We start from the raw sequence: 14,904 nt of genomic DNA, 5'->3' as shown, positions 1-14,904 counted from the left end.
AATAATAGTTTATTTGCCAATATACACACATTTTCATACTCCTAATACATATATTTATACACTGTAAAAATAAACCATATGATTGAATTTTAAAAAAGAAATAGTGCCTGGGATGCCTCAAATTCTAAAGTTTAAGACAAGTTAAATCATTACAAAATTACCTAACCCTTTCTCATAAATTCCGTCAACTTAAAATTTTGGAGTTAAAAAAAAAAAGTTTATTTCAACAGTGTATTTTTTTCATCTCAGCAAAAGACAAATACTTCCAAATACTGGTATTCATTCCACACAGGTCTTTTGGTGTAGCCTTAACAATATGCCACCTTGCATTTCACAACATAAGTCTGTCTATGTGATGCTTTGATTGTGAAGAAAGAAGATCTCTGAAAATACAAAAGGAAACAATTCATAAAAGTTTGAGATGTCAGTTTTAAATTCCAAAATGGCATGAGAAATGAGTTGCACATCTGCACTTGAATCAAAGAGGGGAAAGACATACAGAGTTATTTTCCATTGATCTAGAGCATAATCGTTGGCAGACAGGGGTTAAATAAGGTTTAAATGGCTGAAAAAAAATGCACAAAATTTAAAGACAAATCTCCAGTTCCTTTAACTGGGAAAAGATAACAATAAGATGGCAATAAAGTCAACAACCCAAAACAAACGTAAATGTTTAAAACCCTAAACCAATTCTCTTTGAATATTTTCCCTCACACTTACATTTGTATTCTACTCCATGTGTCGATGTAGTTTCAATCTATTTTCACTTTTATGCATCTTATTGCCATTCATTTCTTTTCCACCATTTGATTTTTCTGATGTTATTTAGATTCTTTTCTCCAATCCAGCTGAGTCTGAATGAGCACTCAGAGTGACATCTTCCCGAACGCACCCACTTTGACATAACCTGCACTTTTTTGTCATTTGCATAATATTACCTTATTCATACTTTGGTCTAGATTGCATCTAGTTTCACCTCTTTGCAGTTAAAAAAAACAAACAGTTGAAATATGATATTAATGACCAGGAAAGTGTCTTTGAACAACAATATAATGTCACAGTGAAGTTGACTTTTGGTTAAAAAATGTTGGCACACTTGTGTGATTTTTTTGTGGTCATAATTAGCAGATGAGTTCTTGAGTTGTGACCAAAAACTTTTTTTATGAGGTTACAGTGACCTTGACCTTTCACCACCAAATTCTAAGAAGTTGATTCTTGAATTCAAGTTATTATTTGTGTCAAATTTGAGGAAACTTACTGCAAAGGACTTTTTGAAATATTGCATTCACATGAATTAGACAGATGCAAGGTTGCAATGACCTTGACCTTTGATCATCAAATTTTAATCAGTACATTGTTGAGTCCACATGGATGTTTGAGTCGAATTTGGAGAAATTCCCTCAAGGTGCTCTTAAGGTATGTTCAAAAGAATAAGACAGATGCAAAGTCACTGTGACCTTCAGGTTCAGGTTCACCTTGATCTTTCATCACCAAAATCTAACCAGTTCACCGTTGAGTCCAAATGGACATTTGTGCTAAATTTGATAAAATTCCCTTATGGCGTTCTTAAACGTGCTCATGAGAATGGGGCAGTCAGACGTACAGACGAACAACCTGAAAACAGCATGCCTCCAGCCCTGGCTATCGACGGCGCAGAGTCGGAGCTATACAAAACTGTAACGGACAGATGATCTAAAAACACAGTTGTTTTGGATAATGATGTGTCTTTAAACCAAACAAAGAAAGAAGAGCCCATGATGTCATTTGTTTTTATTCTGTGTTATGTTACACGTGACCATAAACTTCCAGGAAGTTATAGTTGCCATGGAGATACAGTAAATATATTCACGTACTCAGATAGGATAAAGGGAAGGTATGTGTGTGGAAAAGGGGGATGGAGGGCAGCTGACATTGCCAGTGTGCACAAGTTGCGTACAGTTGCTTGTGTGTGATGTCAAGCAACGAATAGTGGGAAAAAAACTATCTTAAAATCAGCATTGAAAAACAACAAAGAAGAACGGTGACCTAATGCCACAAGCAGAGAAAATGGACATAAACCCACATACAAAAAGAGAAATAAATAAACCGTATTATTTCACAGATATAGCAACAACAACGGCAGCAGAGATGTTAACTTCCCTCTGATTTGGTGTGTGAGAGAGCGACAAGGACGATAATGGAGAGGAGCCTTCTCTCTCCCTTCGTCTCTCTCTCCTGTGGCAGGAATCAGCATCCGGAAACCTACGGGTGAGTTACTATGGCGACGCTTTAGGAACGGTAGGCGGGAGCTGGGTGGGGTGGGTTGAGCTTTGGAGTCGGACTTGTTTCTAAGGCTTTGTATGGCACGTCCACTTTAAAACACTACAGTGTCTACAGCCAGGGTCCAAGTCCGAGTCCCACCCACCAGTCTTTTTATTCCGGATTATTCCCTTCATTATTAGTTCACTTTGAGACTTGAGACCGCTCCACACTACACCCCCCAACATCCATGCCGACCTCCTATCACCCCCTAACCCCCAATCTACCCCCTCCCTAGTCCGACTCTAGAAGGCACTGGTATTTCTCCACATTCTAACATCTGGACTCTCTATTTAAGATGTGCGATTCAGGCAATGAGGATACACAAAAATAGAGATACACACGGGCCAGCCGGGTAACTTAACGGGGGTACAGCTGGCTCCCGACAATGCCACCAGTCTTTCTTTATACCTGTGTTAGCAAGTTTTCTTTGCTCAACAGTCTGCTGACAGCGGAGGCAATTGAATATGTAAACGTCGACAAGGCTAACTTCATGACAGGCCAAGAGATATACAAAATCTATATTCAGATACGGTCCATGAGTGGCTTGGGTCTTTTTGAATTGCCTCAATTAGTAGGTAATTACTTTGAATAAAATCCTGACAGATTGTAATAAAAAGGTTACGTATGGGTTCTGATATGCTGCCTTCTTCCTTAGTTGAGTCTACAGTGTACATTACAGTCAGCAAAGTTTGTTTTTCTGTGTTACAATGCTAACAGGCTTTAACATAGTCAGTCTTCATAGGTCATAGTCCTTATAAGTCATAGTCCTTATAAGTCATAGTCCTTATAGGTCATAGTCCTTATACGTCATAGTCCTTATAGGTCATAGTCCTTGGAAGCCAGACTTCATATGTCATAGTCCTCATAAGAAGGTACTCTTTCAGGGTTTTATGTCCTGGTATTTATTTCTGAAACTTTGTTTTTCTGTGTTACAGTGCTAAACACAGGACTTAACATAGTCATCATAAGTCATAGTCCAAATAATTCAAAGTCCTCACAAGTCATTGTCATCAAAAGCCTGTACACTTTCAGGGTTTTATGTCCCAACATTTACTTCTAAGACTTTGTTTATCTGTGTTACAGTGCTAAACAAAAGCCTTTAAGATAATCAGTCATAGTCATAGTCCTCATAAGCCTGTACAGTTTATACAAGTAATACAAGTATAATGTCCCAACATTTATTTCTGATACTTTTAAATCCATGTTTTCAAAGAGGAAGGCAGCAAATTAGAGCCATGACATAGACTCCCAAAATTTCCAAACTTCTATACCTCTACTTCTGCTGAGTAACAGCACTGCCTTTGAGGCTATCTGGATAAATTAAATTTGCAATTGGGAATCTAATCATGTACCCCACTAATTGTATTTATCCCCGACCCCCCCTAATGTCCATGTGTATCTACAGAGCAGTGGACAGAAAGACACACAAGGTTGAAAAGACTGGCTTGTGCACAGAGCGTGGGAGTTTCTGTATCGTGAACCTTGGTGTTGAAACGCCACGCGCTACTCGCGAGGAAACGAATCGTCCCGTCAGATATATACACAGTGAACGGGGTCGACTCCTATTCTACACACTGAGTTTGGCTGGTACTTGCGTACATTTGGAATGGTTTACTGTGGTGATAGTAGTACTTAGAAAAAAAGTCTATCTCCTCCTCTCATTAGAGGCGCACTAATGTGTCTATTCTAGTTTTTCCTGGTTAACATCTGAGGCGCAAAAGCACTGAAAGCAATGAACGATGCTTGGATTAGACTTTGCCATGATGGCGCTGCGGTCAGCAGCAAATGGGAGAGTTGAGGGTTTTCTCTTCCATGGTTTGGTCTGGAGTCTGTTTTTTGTTATGAAACAGTTCTTATAATTAGCTTGTCTTGACACCTTTTAGATTTTGTCTACATGGTTGCACAGCGTAACTGGAATTTTAATACTTCATTTCATACTTAAAGGAATAGTTAAGAGTTTCATTTAGGCAATACACTTACTCACTTTCTTGCCATAAGTAATTTGAGAAGGTCCGTACAATAAATTTCAACCTTAAGATGGTAGCTCCTTAGCTTTAATTATTAAAAAGAACAGAGCCTGGCTTGGTCAAAAGTAACAAAATCCACCAACCAGCACTTCCTTAACTCTATAACTAGTTTCTCATTTGTTTAATCCCTACAAAAACCAAAGTTCAATAAGTTTTAGTTTTATTAGGGGGTATGTTCTGAGATGATTATTAGCTAGACACAGTCACTTTTTTAAGTTACCGCCGGTTGCCCTATCGGCTTCACAACGATGACAAGGAATGGCCCAACACTTTTGAATACCTGTACAACTAATACGTTTTGTCTTTATACTTTGTTTTTTGTACAGATTACACCAACAAGATCTAGCTGGTAGGGCAGATTTCTTCATACATTCATTTTGAAGTGAACCTCTGAAAACCCTCAGTTTGGAGGTCCATATGGCCCCAACACTTTACCAACCCCTCTATTCCAGCAAGAATCAGGATACCCTACCCCGAGACGCTAACGTGCAAAACAGAGGTGTAAGTGTCAAATTGTAGGGGCAGAGTATATTGGGATTGGGCTGTAGGTACCTTTTGACAAAGTCAGGCCAGCTGTTCTGCTTTGCTTTAACTCTTAATGTTAAGCTAAACTAACTGACTATTGGCTGTATTTAATGTACATATATGAAAGTGGAATCAATCTTCTTATCAAACTCCATCAAGAAAATGAATACGCGTATTTCTTATTCTGTTCCTTTAACTTGCCATAATATCTAAGAAGGCAGAGTTTAGATGACATCATTTCACTTTGCTGACTTTGATTAAAAACGTATCAACTCCTTTTACCTGAAACTAGGGCAGTGGTCACTGAAACTCATGAAAAATCACAAAAATCATTTTTTTTGACCTTCTGTTGATGCTCCAGACCTCCTCAGAGCAGAAATGTAAAAGATAGAGTGCAAGTTGAACTGATAAAAAACTATATTAACACAAATATCTGACGTTTCCAGTGCATTTGTGCCTTAGGATAAAATACTGTACATAGGGCTAAATAATGTCCTAATCACGCTCCGTCTGTACATGCTACCTACAGTATACAATGACGCTGTGTTAAACTTCTGACTTTTTTCTTTCAACATCGACTTGCAAAAGGTGAAGTTTTATTATACAGCAGAAATTATAGCTTCTGTTCCTTTTGACAGTATTACTTGTGTTGTTTGTCTTCCTCATCCATTTCAACGCATGGAAACCCCAGCCGATATCTGGTAATAAAAAAATAAAAGTCACATAGATTGGACCACTTTGTTTTTCTCTCCCTTATCGCCACTTTTTGTTCCAAGCAGACCCCTATTCACAAAGGACACACCAAAGTAAAGAAAACATAAAAAAAACAAGAACATTAAAGGTATTTTTTAAAATCTGTGTTACCATCTGAGTCGTGGTACTCGTCTCCATGTTAAAAGGTTCCCTGTTGTTTGAGGTGAAATGTGAATCGGAGAGTAGTTTCACTCCGTTGGAAATAAAAACAAAACAAACAACAGCTGAAAAATGGCTGCTGTCTTTGCCTCTTACATCAAGGCAAATCAATGAGCTCCAGAGTGGCAGACGAGACTTCATCGCACCAAAAACTCCCCTCCAACTCCTTCTCGCTGCTTCTCTTCGCTTTGAAATCTGTGGATCTCCCCAGAGTTTTGGAATGGACTGGTTAAAAATAAACAAGTTTTAAAAAAAAGTCTCCACTTTTCTGGACGTGTGTAGTTGGACTTACTAAAGACAGAGAGAGTTGGAGTCTTTAACTTTGAGAGGTCAAAGTTCACGTCTCTAAGTCCCCCACTGTGACGCCTTACGTTCAGATAGTGTATGTTTGTGTGTGTGTGAGGGCACCACTCTCCCTGTATGGCTGCTACTTGAAGACGTAGTTGATCAGGACCTGAAGGAGGATAAGGAAAATGATGATGACGTAGTCGCGCTGCTGGAGGAAAGAGGCGCCCTCCACCCGGCCTGCTGCACGGCTCCTCAGCACACTGATGTTCCTACAAACAAACAAAAGTTACTGCATGTATAGACATCATGTCATGTACATGGTACAGTGTGACTCATGCCCTCCTCACCTGTTAATGTCCTCCTGCGTCTGCTTTATAGATTCAATGGCACTTTGAAGTTCACTGAGGTCTGCTCCTTTTTTCCTCAGCCGGCTGTTATGCTTGTTTTTGTGTCCTGCAACAAAGTTAGTCAAACACGGTTTCTGCAGTGTTCATCAAATTCAATGCAAGACTTTTTAAAGACCTTTTAAATACCGCAAAGAATGCAATTCAATACATTTTCAAGGGTCATACTGGTTATAAAGTGATGGAAAACCAGTAGGTAAATTCAGACCTACAATTATTTAAGAAGTCAAATCAGTTAACATTTATATTTTGGTTATTTTTATACTCCCCAGATGCATATGACAATAATTTCTGGTAATATAATCAAGTAATTTACATGACCTGGACCAATTAAAAAATGGTTAATAAATAATGAATTTAAAGGGGACCTATTATGCTCATTTTCAGGTTCATACTTGTATTTAAGGTTTCTACTAGAACATTATGTGCTTTGGAGCAACAGTATTCACCCTTTGTATGAAACATTTTAGCGCCTGGCTCTTTAAAGGAGAACCGAACACCTAAATTAAGTATTCCAAAATGTTATTTCCATAGTCTAGGAGAGTTTAATACTCTTGAACATGAACTCCTCTCTCAAATCCGAAAAAACAGAGATGTAACCCTCAAAGTTGTGATGAAATGGGGTGTAAAGTCCATAGACAATGAATGGGAACCTTATTTTATGGACCCAAAGTTTTGTTTTGTTTTTTAATACCCAAATGAGTTTTATTCATTGTAGTGTTCTTAGTTCTGATACAAATGTACACACATACTGAGTGCTCCAATTGTCATCTAAAACATCTTTCACGGTTCATTTCTTTCATTTATTCATTCAGTCTATGGAGCAGCTATTACATCACAAATTAGTGTAGAGTTTTAGCACTGTAGTTTTTGGATCTGAGAGAGAGTTGTTTATGTTTACTAATGTTTTTGGACTGTTTTAGACCATAGGAATAACATGTATGAAATTTGAAAATGGGCGTAGTTCCCCTTTAAGCCTGCCTCCCGAAAAAGCCCAGTCTTCTCTGATTGGTCAGCGTTTCCGGGTCTTTCGCATCTTGGCATCTCTGCACCGTCATTGCAGCCGGGGAAAGACTGTAAGGAAGTATAGCGGCACTTTATAGCAAAAACAAAAAGCCTCTAAACCAAAATCTTCACAACTGGATATGTTCCAGCAAGAATATGATCCTCAAACAGGGAAGAATCTGCAAACAAGATGACATGTTTCCCTGACTTTAGCATACAAGCACATGTAGCAATGTATGTGGCAAAAAATGACAACACTTTAGGTCTCATATTGTGATAGAGTTCATTTCATTTCCACCGGGTGTCCACACCTTGCGGGCTCACAAAAGGGTGTAGCTGTGACAACCAATCACAACTGTTAAAACAATACATCATACCTAGCAAAGGGGTCAACCACACCTTCTCACAGAGTTAAGAGTTTCTATTCCTTCCTTGCTTAGAGTTGCTCTGAGAATTTTCCTAAAGCACTCCTGACTGGGACTACTTGCTAGTATTTTATAGGTTAAATCAGGAGCTCTCTGAGAGTTTTCTCAGAATGTTTGTGAATACTGCCTCTGAGGGTTATGCTCACAGGGACTACTTTTACATGCTTTAACTTCATCATTTAAAACTTTGGCCACATTCAATATGATCAGACATTGTAAAATCATACTATATACAGTATATGACAGAAAATAAGGAATAGCATAATAGGTCCCCTTTAAGTTTTTCCACAAAACATATTTTACAGTATCCTATGCTCACAACACACTGCTGTACTGGTCTTACATGTAATTTATTTATGTGTAACTTCTTCTGACAGCCCTGCCCAACTATATATCCTATTAAGGCCTTTTTGGGGCAGGGGGGAGGGGGACTAAATTTAATAGTATTTAAGAACTGAAAATACCTTGTTGAAGCTAATGTGTTAAAGCAAATTTTGTTTTTTAGCACAAAATCGCTGCCACAAGAAACACAGAAGAAAAAACTAACACCACCATAGTGTGCTGTTCACTAACTCAGTCTCAGCCAAGTCTAAGCCTCTATATGTCAGTTGATGTTTTGCAGATTGGTTGCAGAGTGAAAGTTTAATATTTGTCTTTCAACAGTATTTCCATGACATCTCAACATCTACTCATGACCTGTTTCACACTAATATATAGCAACCAATAAGCTGATAAAACAACAGTTTAATAAACTTCAGCCCCATTTGTACTTAAGAGATTTTTTTAACCTGCCGTTGTGTGTCCATAATAATAATGTTGTGCAGTATATTTAACGCATATCACCAAATGTTGATATTTTTTTTTTTTGCATAAAAGACAAACTGCCAAGTTTAACTAATGTTAGCCTCTGTGAGTGTGTGCATGTGTGTGTAAATGAACATGACTCACGTTCGCTGCCTGACGAGTCTTGGCGGTCGGGTTCGGGTGAAGAGCAGCCACTCTCTGGGCTCTTAGGCTTGTCGCTCTTATGTTTTCTCTTTGGCACCGTTACCTATACAGACATGCGCGAAAACACACAAATGCACACACAGACACACAAAGAGAAACTGTTTAACATACAGGCCACACACACAAAACAGCTACAAATAAATTGGAACACATACAAACATATTGTGGCGTCCACACAAATACAGAGACTTAAGAATCCAAAACAAAAAATGAACAGTTACATACACTTAAAAACAACAACACACACAAACATGCGAGTCGGCGTCAATGAACGAGTACGGCATGCAAATACATCAGTCAGTCACACCCATTTAAAACACTCAACCGGCGTCCGAAATAAACCAAACCTGCCAAGGGCTGGATTATTCAAATAATTCAGTTAAAAGGGATTAAAATCTGACTGGATTACAGCTCTTATTTTTAATGCTTTATATAATGCCACTATTTTCAAGCCTGGAGTTTTTGTGTGGCAATCTGGCAGGTTTTAAGGTTGGCAGCACTAGGCCTTTCACAATAACTACTTTTGTTGAGCTATATATTGTCCCAGAAGTAATTGGGATGAACGAAATTACTGTCATTTTGAAGCCATTCATGCCACTGATATAATGATAATATAGTAGCATAAGAATTAAGGATGAGATTTACCAGAGTCCCCTTGACATGTTATCATCACAATATTTAAATCCAGATAGAATATTATTGCAATTTTAAATGTTTTGGGATATACTGAGTATTGCAATAACATATATTGCGATATATTACCTTTTGTAAACTGCAAATTTTGTACCAAAAGGAAAAAAATTCTTTTTTTTTTGTGTCACTTCAGTTATTTTTATTATAGTTAAATGTATGTAATTGACTGAAAAAGCAATTGATTTTATCATTATAGTAGGCTCCCAAAAGTGACATTTGTATTTGCAGAGTTAATATTTTACCAATTAAAATAATTGGTATTTGGAGTCTGTGTGTATTGCCATCCACATTTTTCCAATACTATACTGTATTAATTTTCCACCAGCCATTAGAATAATGCAAGTATACCGATTTAAAGAGCAATTGATCTTAAATTCTTAATATTTTTAGACACAGATAAAAATATTTAACAAGTTTAAAAAAAAAAAGAAATAATGAACACCTGATAATATAACACAAGAAAGTATATATATATATATATAATTATAGTACCTTTAAAACAGTAGCATAAATTACTCACTTTCAGACTTAATACATAATTTGGCTAAAACGCAAAAAAAACCAAAACTTAAACCAAGTGATGCCTTTTACAACGAATAGACAACCTCAGAAAAGCTCCAGGAACACTGCAGTTACCTCCATCATCCGGCTGAAGAGCTACAGTCCGCTCTCAGCAATGGACGGCCAGGGAGCTGGGATGTTTGCTGGAGTATAACGCTTTTATTGAAGGTTAAAACTTCAAACGACTGACTTTTTGGCTTGTTGCCAGGGGCTGGAAAGCGAACAACTATCAGGACTTTGCCTCTTCCACTCCAAAAGTATAGCTGCAGGCTACTAGTCAGCTACACTGTCTAATCAAGTGTTGTCAGATTTTTCTTTAGACCTGCACAGGTAGGCGGGGTGTGGAGAAAAGAAAACTGCCACACCCAAGTAATGGTCCAGAAAACCTTGCTGTTAATTCTGGCATCATGTTGGCTAAAATGTTAGTGACATCAAACAAATATGCATGTCACAACACAACGGGCAATGTCGCGGTCTGCAAAATGTTCAAGGTAAAATCAGTAAAAGAATCTATAACGTAATTATTGTTAACAAACTCAAACAGCACAAAAACATTTAAAATCAGGAGGTCAAAACATTAGTGCGCAAACAATTTATTAAGAAAGGACCTGGAACTGGTAATAATAGATTTTTTAAAATTACTTTCTATACTTTCACCAACTAAGAATTATTTTTCCTATTACTCCACTGATGGAAATTTAAAAAATTAAACCAAAAATGACTAAAAAGAGTCTTAACTAGCTTGGACACTTGGCAGGTGGTTACTTTGAACACACAAAAAACAAATCAATTTCACAAACTCAAAACATACAAGCAGAAATTACAGCGACTGCATTGCAGCAGCATTTAGTGTCTTAACACGACATGAACAAGGAGCAGCTCAGTAGAAGTGGAGCATCAGTGAGCGAACACGACAGAGAAACAAACAAGATGAAGACGTGGACAGATGGAGGGTGAAGAGGGCGTGATGGACACCCTGAAGCTACCAGATGATGGCGGCTGTTGGTCTGTTGATGTAATGGATGTTCTCTCTTTTAGACTTTGTATGGGAGAAAAATTCATTAAGTGCTAAAAACTAATGCAGCTCCCTCCATACTGATATCTGTTGGTGTCACGGTGTAACATATAACCCTCATATTATTATTTCGTGACTTTATTGTTGATTTAAGGCATTAAAAGAAAGGAGAACACATGGTTATCCTCTTACTTCAGCGTGCACTTGGACAAAACCTTCCCTCCCATACAGAGAGAACAGCAGGTGCCAGAGCAGGAAACAAAAGACAAAGAGAAAGACAAAAAAGGAGCAGAGGCGACAGCGGCGATGGATGGTGGCACAGCGATGATGACACACAAAGAAGAAGCGACAATGAAGACGGTGCACCGGGTGCTGCGTGGAAGGTGGCTGAGGCGGCGAGCTGCTTTTTTTTGTTTTAATGGCGGTTGTTCGATCGGGACGACCTACCTGGCACTTGCAATTGTCCCTCCGCGGCCCCTGGTTACTCAGACTAATAAGACTGCCAGAACGTACCATAGGGGTGCGGTGTCGGACCTTGGTCTGGATACAGCCGTCTTTCTCAAACTGGATCAGGTCGTTGAGCGGATCCCACGGCCTTGTGCTGGGGAAGGAGACGAGAGACACAGAGGGTGAGAAGACACAGAAATAGTAAAACAGACACAGACTCACAAACTCAGTAATGAAAGAGTGTACAGGAGAGAAAAATGTGAAATAAAGAGGCTGATAAAGAAACAAAGAGAACAGGAAAGAAAGAAAAATAGTGGAAAACTTAAGTGCCCTCCAGAACATTTCACTTAAGATGACTGTGCAAAAGTTTTTAATTTTACCAGAGAACACCATTATTATTGATGACATTCTGCCACCACGGCAATTACTGTCACATATCTCATACAACATATTAAAACCTGTTAAGGGACTGTTCTTTATTTATCAGAGGAGGAGGATTGTGGCATGATTTTTTTTTTCTTTTGCAAAATACAATAATACAAACATTTAAAGATGTATGCCCCTCCCAAAGCCAAACTAAAAAACACAAATCCTTTTTCAAATTGTTTTTTCTTACAAAATATGACCATTTAAAGTTGTATTTCCCTCTTGAAGCCAAATTAAAATACACTATTGATTTTTGACAAAAAACGACCATTAAAAGTTATGTCCCTCCCCAACCAAACTAAAAACACAAATATCCCCTTTTTTCAAGATACAACTATTTCAAAATGTTCATCCCTTCCCTAAGCCAAAATAAAAACTACAAATCCCTCAGTTTTTTTTTTTTTTTTTTTTTAAATACAACCAAGCTGTATGTCGCCTCCCTTAAATCACATTAAAAAAAACACAAATCCCACTTTTTATTTTACAAAATGAAACCACTTAAAGTCCTATCTTACAAAAAGTACTATTGACATGCCTCCCCTGTTTTGCATCACCCCCTGCCCCCTCATAAATATCAAACAGTCCCTTACACAATCCATTGTTCTACATCACCAAGACTGCAGGTTGGACATCACTCTTGCAGTATTATAAATCAGCACTAGATGGCACCCTGTCACACTGGATAATTCAATATGGAAGCTGGAGCAACAAATGAGGGAAGGTTTACATTGAACCGCCTTATATTGATGTAAAAGCTGCAGTGTTGAACAAGACAATTTCAAAGACAAATGTCTTTTTTGAAGTTCCTGACACATAATTCTGTTATTTTAATTAAAGCATCTTCACTTATTTCATGCCTTTTTAAAAATGAGCACCTAACATTAATCTTTTGTCGCACAAGCAAGTAGTTTTCTTCAAAATATCTGATAAAAACTTCAGCATCAACAAGCATTAATGTCTCTATAAATCACTGCAGAATTTTTATTATGTTTGGTGAGATGCATGACAAGTGAGCTTTTCCTATTATCCACTGCATTATTATATTGATGCTAAAACCTTTGGATATCTCGTAAATTATTACATTAAGGTCTTCACTTTCTTAAGTAAACATCAGCTTTAGGTTTTTATCATTTTTGTTGAATGTTTGTCTACTTCTTATAAGTGGAGCCCGACCAATGAAAAGGTAGACTGATATAAGTGGTCATTATTAGCTTGACACACAAACTCCACATATACAGTATGTAATAATAAAAACAAAAATCATTGTAGTAATGGCAAATATTTCTGTGTGATCATATGTAGAAAAACAGTGTCTCATATACATAGTTTGTCCAACAGAGAGCACTCACAAGCTTATTTTTATACTAGAAAATGGCCCACTCTTTTGGTCCATAGTGACAGTTCTTTAGTAACAAGATCTTTGCAATTGGAAGAAAAAGTATCCTAAAAGAATAGAAGAAGAAATATAGGTTGATTGTTGTCAAATTCTGAAAATCATCTTTTTAGTTGTATATTGAATAGTATCAGCCTTAAAAATCTACCTTGTCACATTAGTCAGGTTGTACTTGTTAGGACTGTGGGCATTTTTCTTTGTTGCTAATATCGTTAAGCCACTCTAAATGTATTTCTAAGTAGTATGCTCATGTCATTTTATTGATTTTTTAAAATTTTATAAGTATAACTGAACTTGCAATGACACTCTCGGGTGACGGTTTATAACAACATCTAAACCTCTGATTTTAGTTTCACCAGATAGAGAGGAGCCACCCTATTATTTCCCATCAGTGCTCTCCAGTCTCATTTTAAACCACCAGAGCTCAGGCTGTACAGAGGTCACTCACTCGGCATATCTGTAATGCCACTCTCCAGTGACGGGGTCCTGCTCGAACAGGGCGGGGATCCACTCCTCACATTTGGCTTTCCGTTCGCGGGCGGACTTCCTCTGAACTTCCTCCAGGATGAACTTCTCATTGGTGGCCTCGGTCTGGTCCTTGTTGTTGATGGCGCGGGTCACGTGTTGCCACAGTCTGATGATAAAGAGGGGACAGAGTCAGGAACTTTCTACACACTCACAATGGGAGAACAGAGAGTATGCTGTTGAGGAGTAATAATCTGATAATAGTGAAGTCAAAGTCACCTTTCTGATTCCAACTCTCCCTGCTCTTCTGGAGGGACGGTGCAGCGGGTCAATCGACTCTGCCTCAGCTCTGCCGTTGGGTTCCAGAACGTGTCCATTGTCCCTGTCTTCTTGTCGTTGATGAAGATCTCACTATCCTGTAAGGGTCAAAAAGTCAAAAAATCTCTCCTTACTTGTCTAAAGACAATACATACAGATATTTGCTTCATAACTGTGGGTGCTGTCAGACACTATTTTACTCTAATTTCACAGGTCAACACACAACAAGTCACAGACACACAGCTCCATCATTTTCTATATTTACACATAACAGTATTAACTTACATCATTGTGCTAAACATCACTTGAAAAATGTCTTTAACATTTACACCACATGAAACAAATTAAACATTTTGAGACAAATCTAAATCTTCACAATTATCTGATTACATTTCTAGTTATTTAACCCTTTAAACCCTGAGCAAATTGGCTTTTTCTTTAAGTATGAATTACCACAATCACAAATTACCTACAATTAGGCACAAAAAAGTTAAACAAAAGAGTAAAAATTAAGTAAAAATGAGTAAAAATGGGGACCCAGTAGTGCAGGTGCCCCATGTACAAAGGCAATATCCCGCTGCAGCGGTCATGGGTTTGCTCATGGCCCTTTAATGCATGCCATCCCCTCTCTCTCCCCCTTTCATGCTTCTGTTTTGTCAAGTAAAGGCAAAATTGCTTAATTTCTTAAAAT

At 37.9% G+C, this 14,904-nt stretch overlaps 1 protein-coding gene across 14 annotated transcripts in view; it reads right to left on the bottom strand.

The window, feature by feature from the left end:
• Window positions 1-1,755: 1,755 nt before the first annotated feature.
• osbpl8 (oxysterol binding protein-like 8) overlaps window positions 1,756-14,904 on the bottom strand; it is a 118,150-nt gene continuing 105,001 nt past the window's right edge. For 10 of the 14 annotated variants that reach the window (XM_088072989.1, XM_042511519.2, XM_088072993.1 and 7 more), the window contains 6 exons: window positions 14,175-14,311; window positions 13,879-14,064; window positions 11,612-11,765; window positions 8,836-8,938; window positions 6,401-6,506; window positions 1,756-6,322 (listed from right to left, as the gene is read on the bottom strand). In XM_088072989.1, the coding sequence (XP_087929115.1) occupies window positions 6,193-6,322; window positions 6,401-6,506; window positions 8,836-8,938; window positions 11,612-11,765; window positions 13,879-14,064; window positions 14,175-14,311 (816 nt within the window). In that variant the 3' untranslated portion in view covers window positions 1,756-6,192. The other 4 variants (XM_042511521.2, XM_042511528.2, XM_088072995.1 and 1 more) reach the window with 3 other exon arrangements.

This window comes from Plectropomus leopardus, chromosome 22 (genome assembly GCF_026936395.1).
Source record: "Plectropomus leopardus strain MGB_pleo_1.0 chromosome 22, ASM2693639v1, whole genome shotgun sequence".
Taxonomy (NCBI): Eukaryota; Metazoa; Chordata; class Actinopteri; order Perciformes; family Serranidae; genus Plectropomus; species Plectropomus leopardus.
This window is presented reverse-complemented; position numbering and strand designations above follow the sequence as displayed.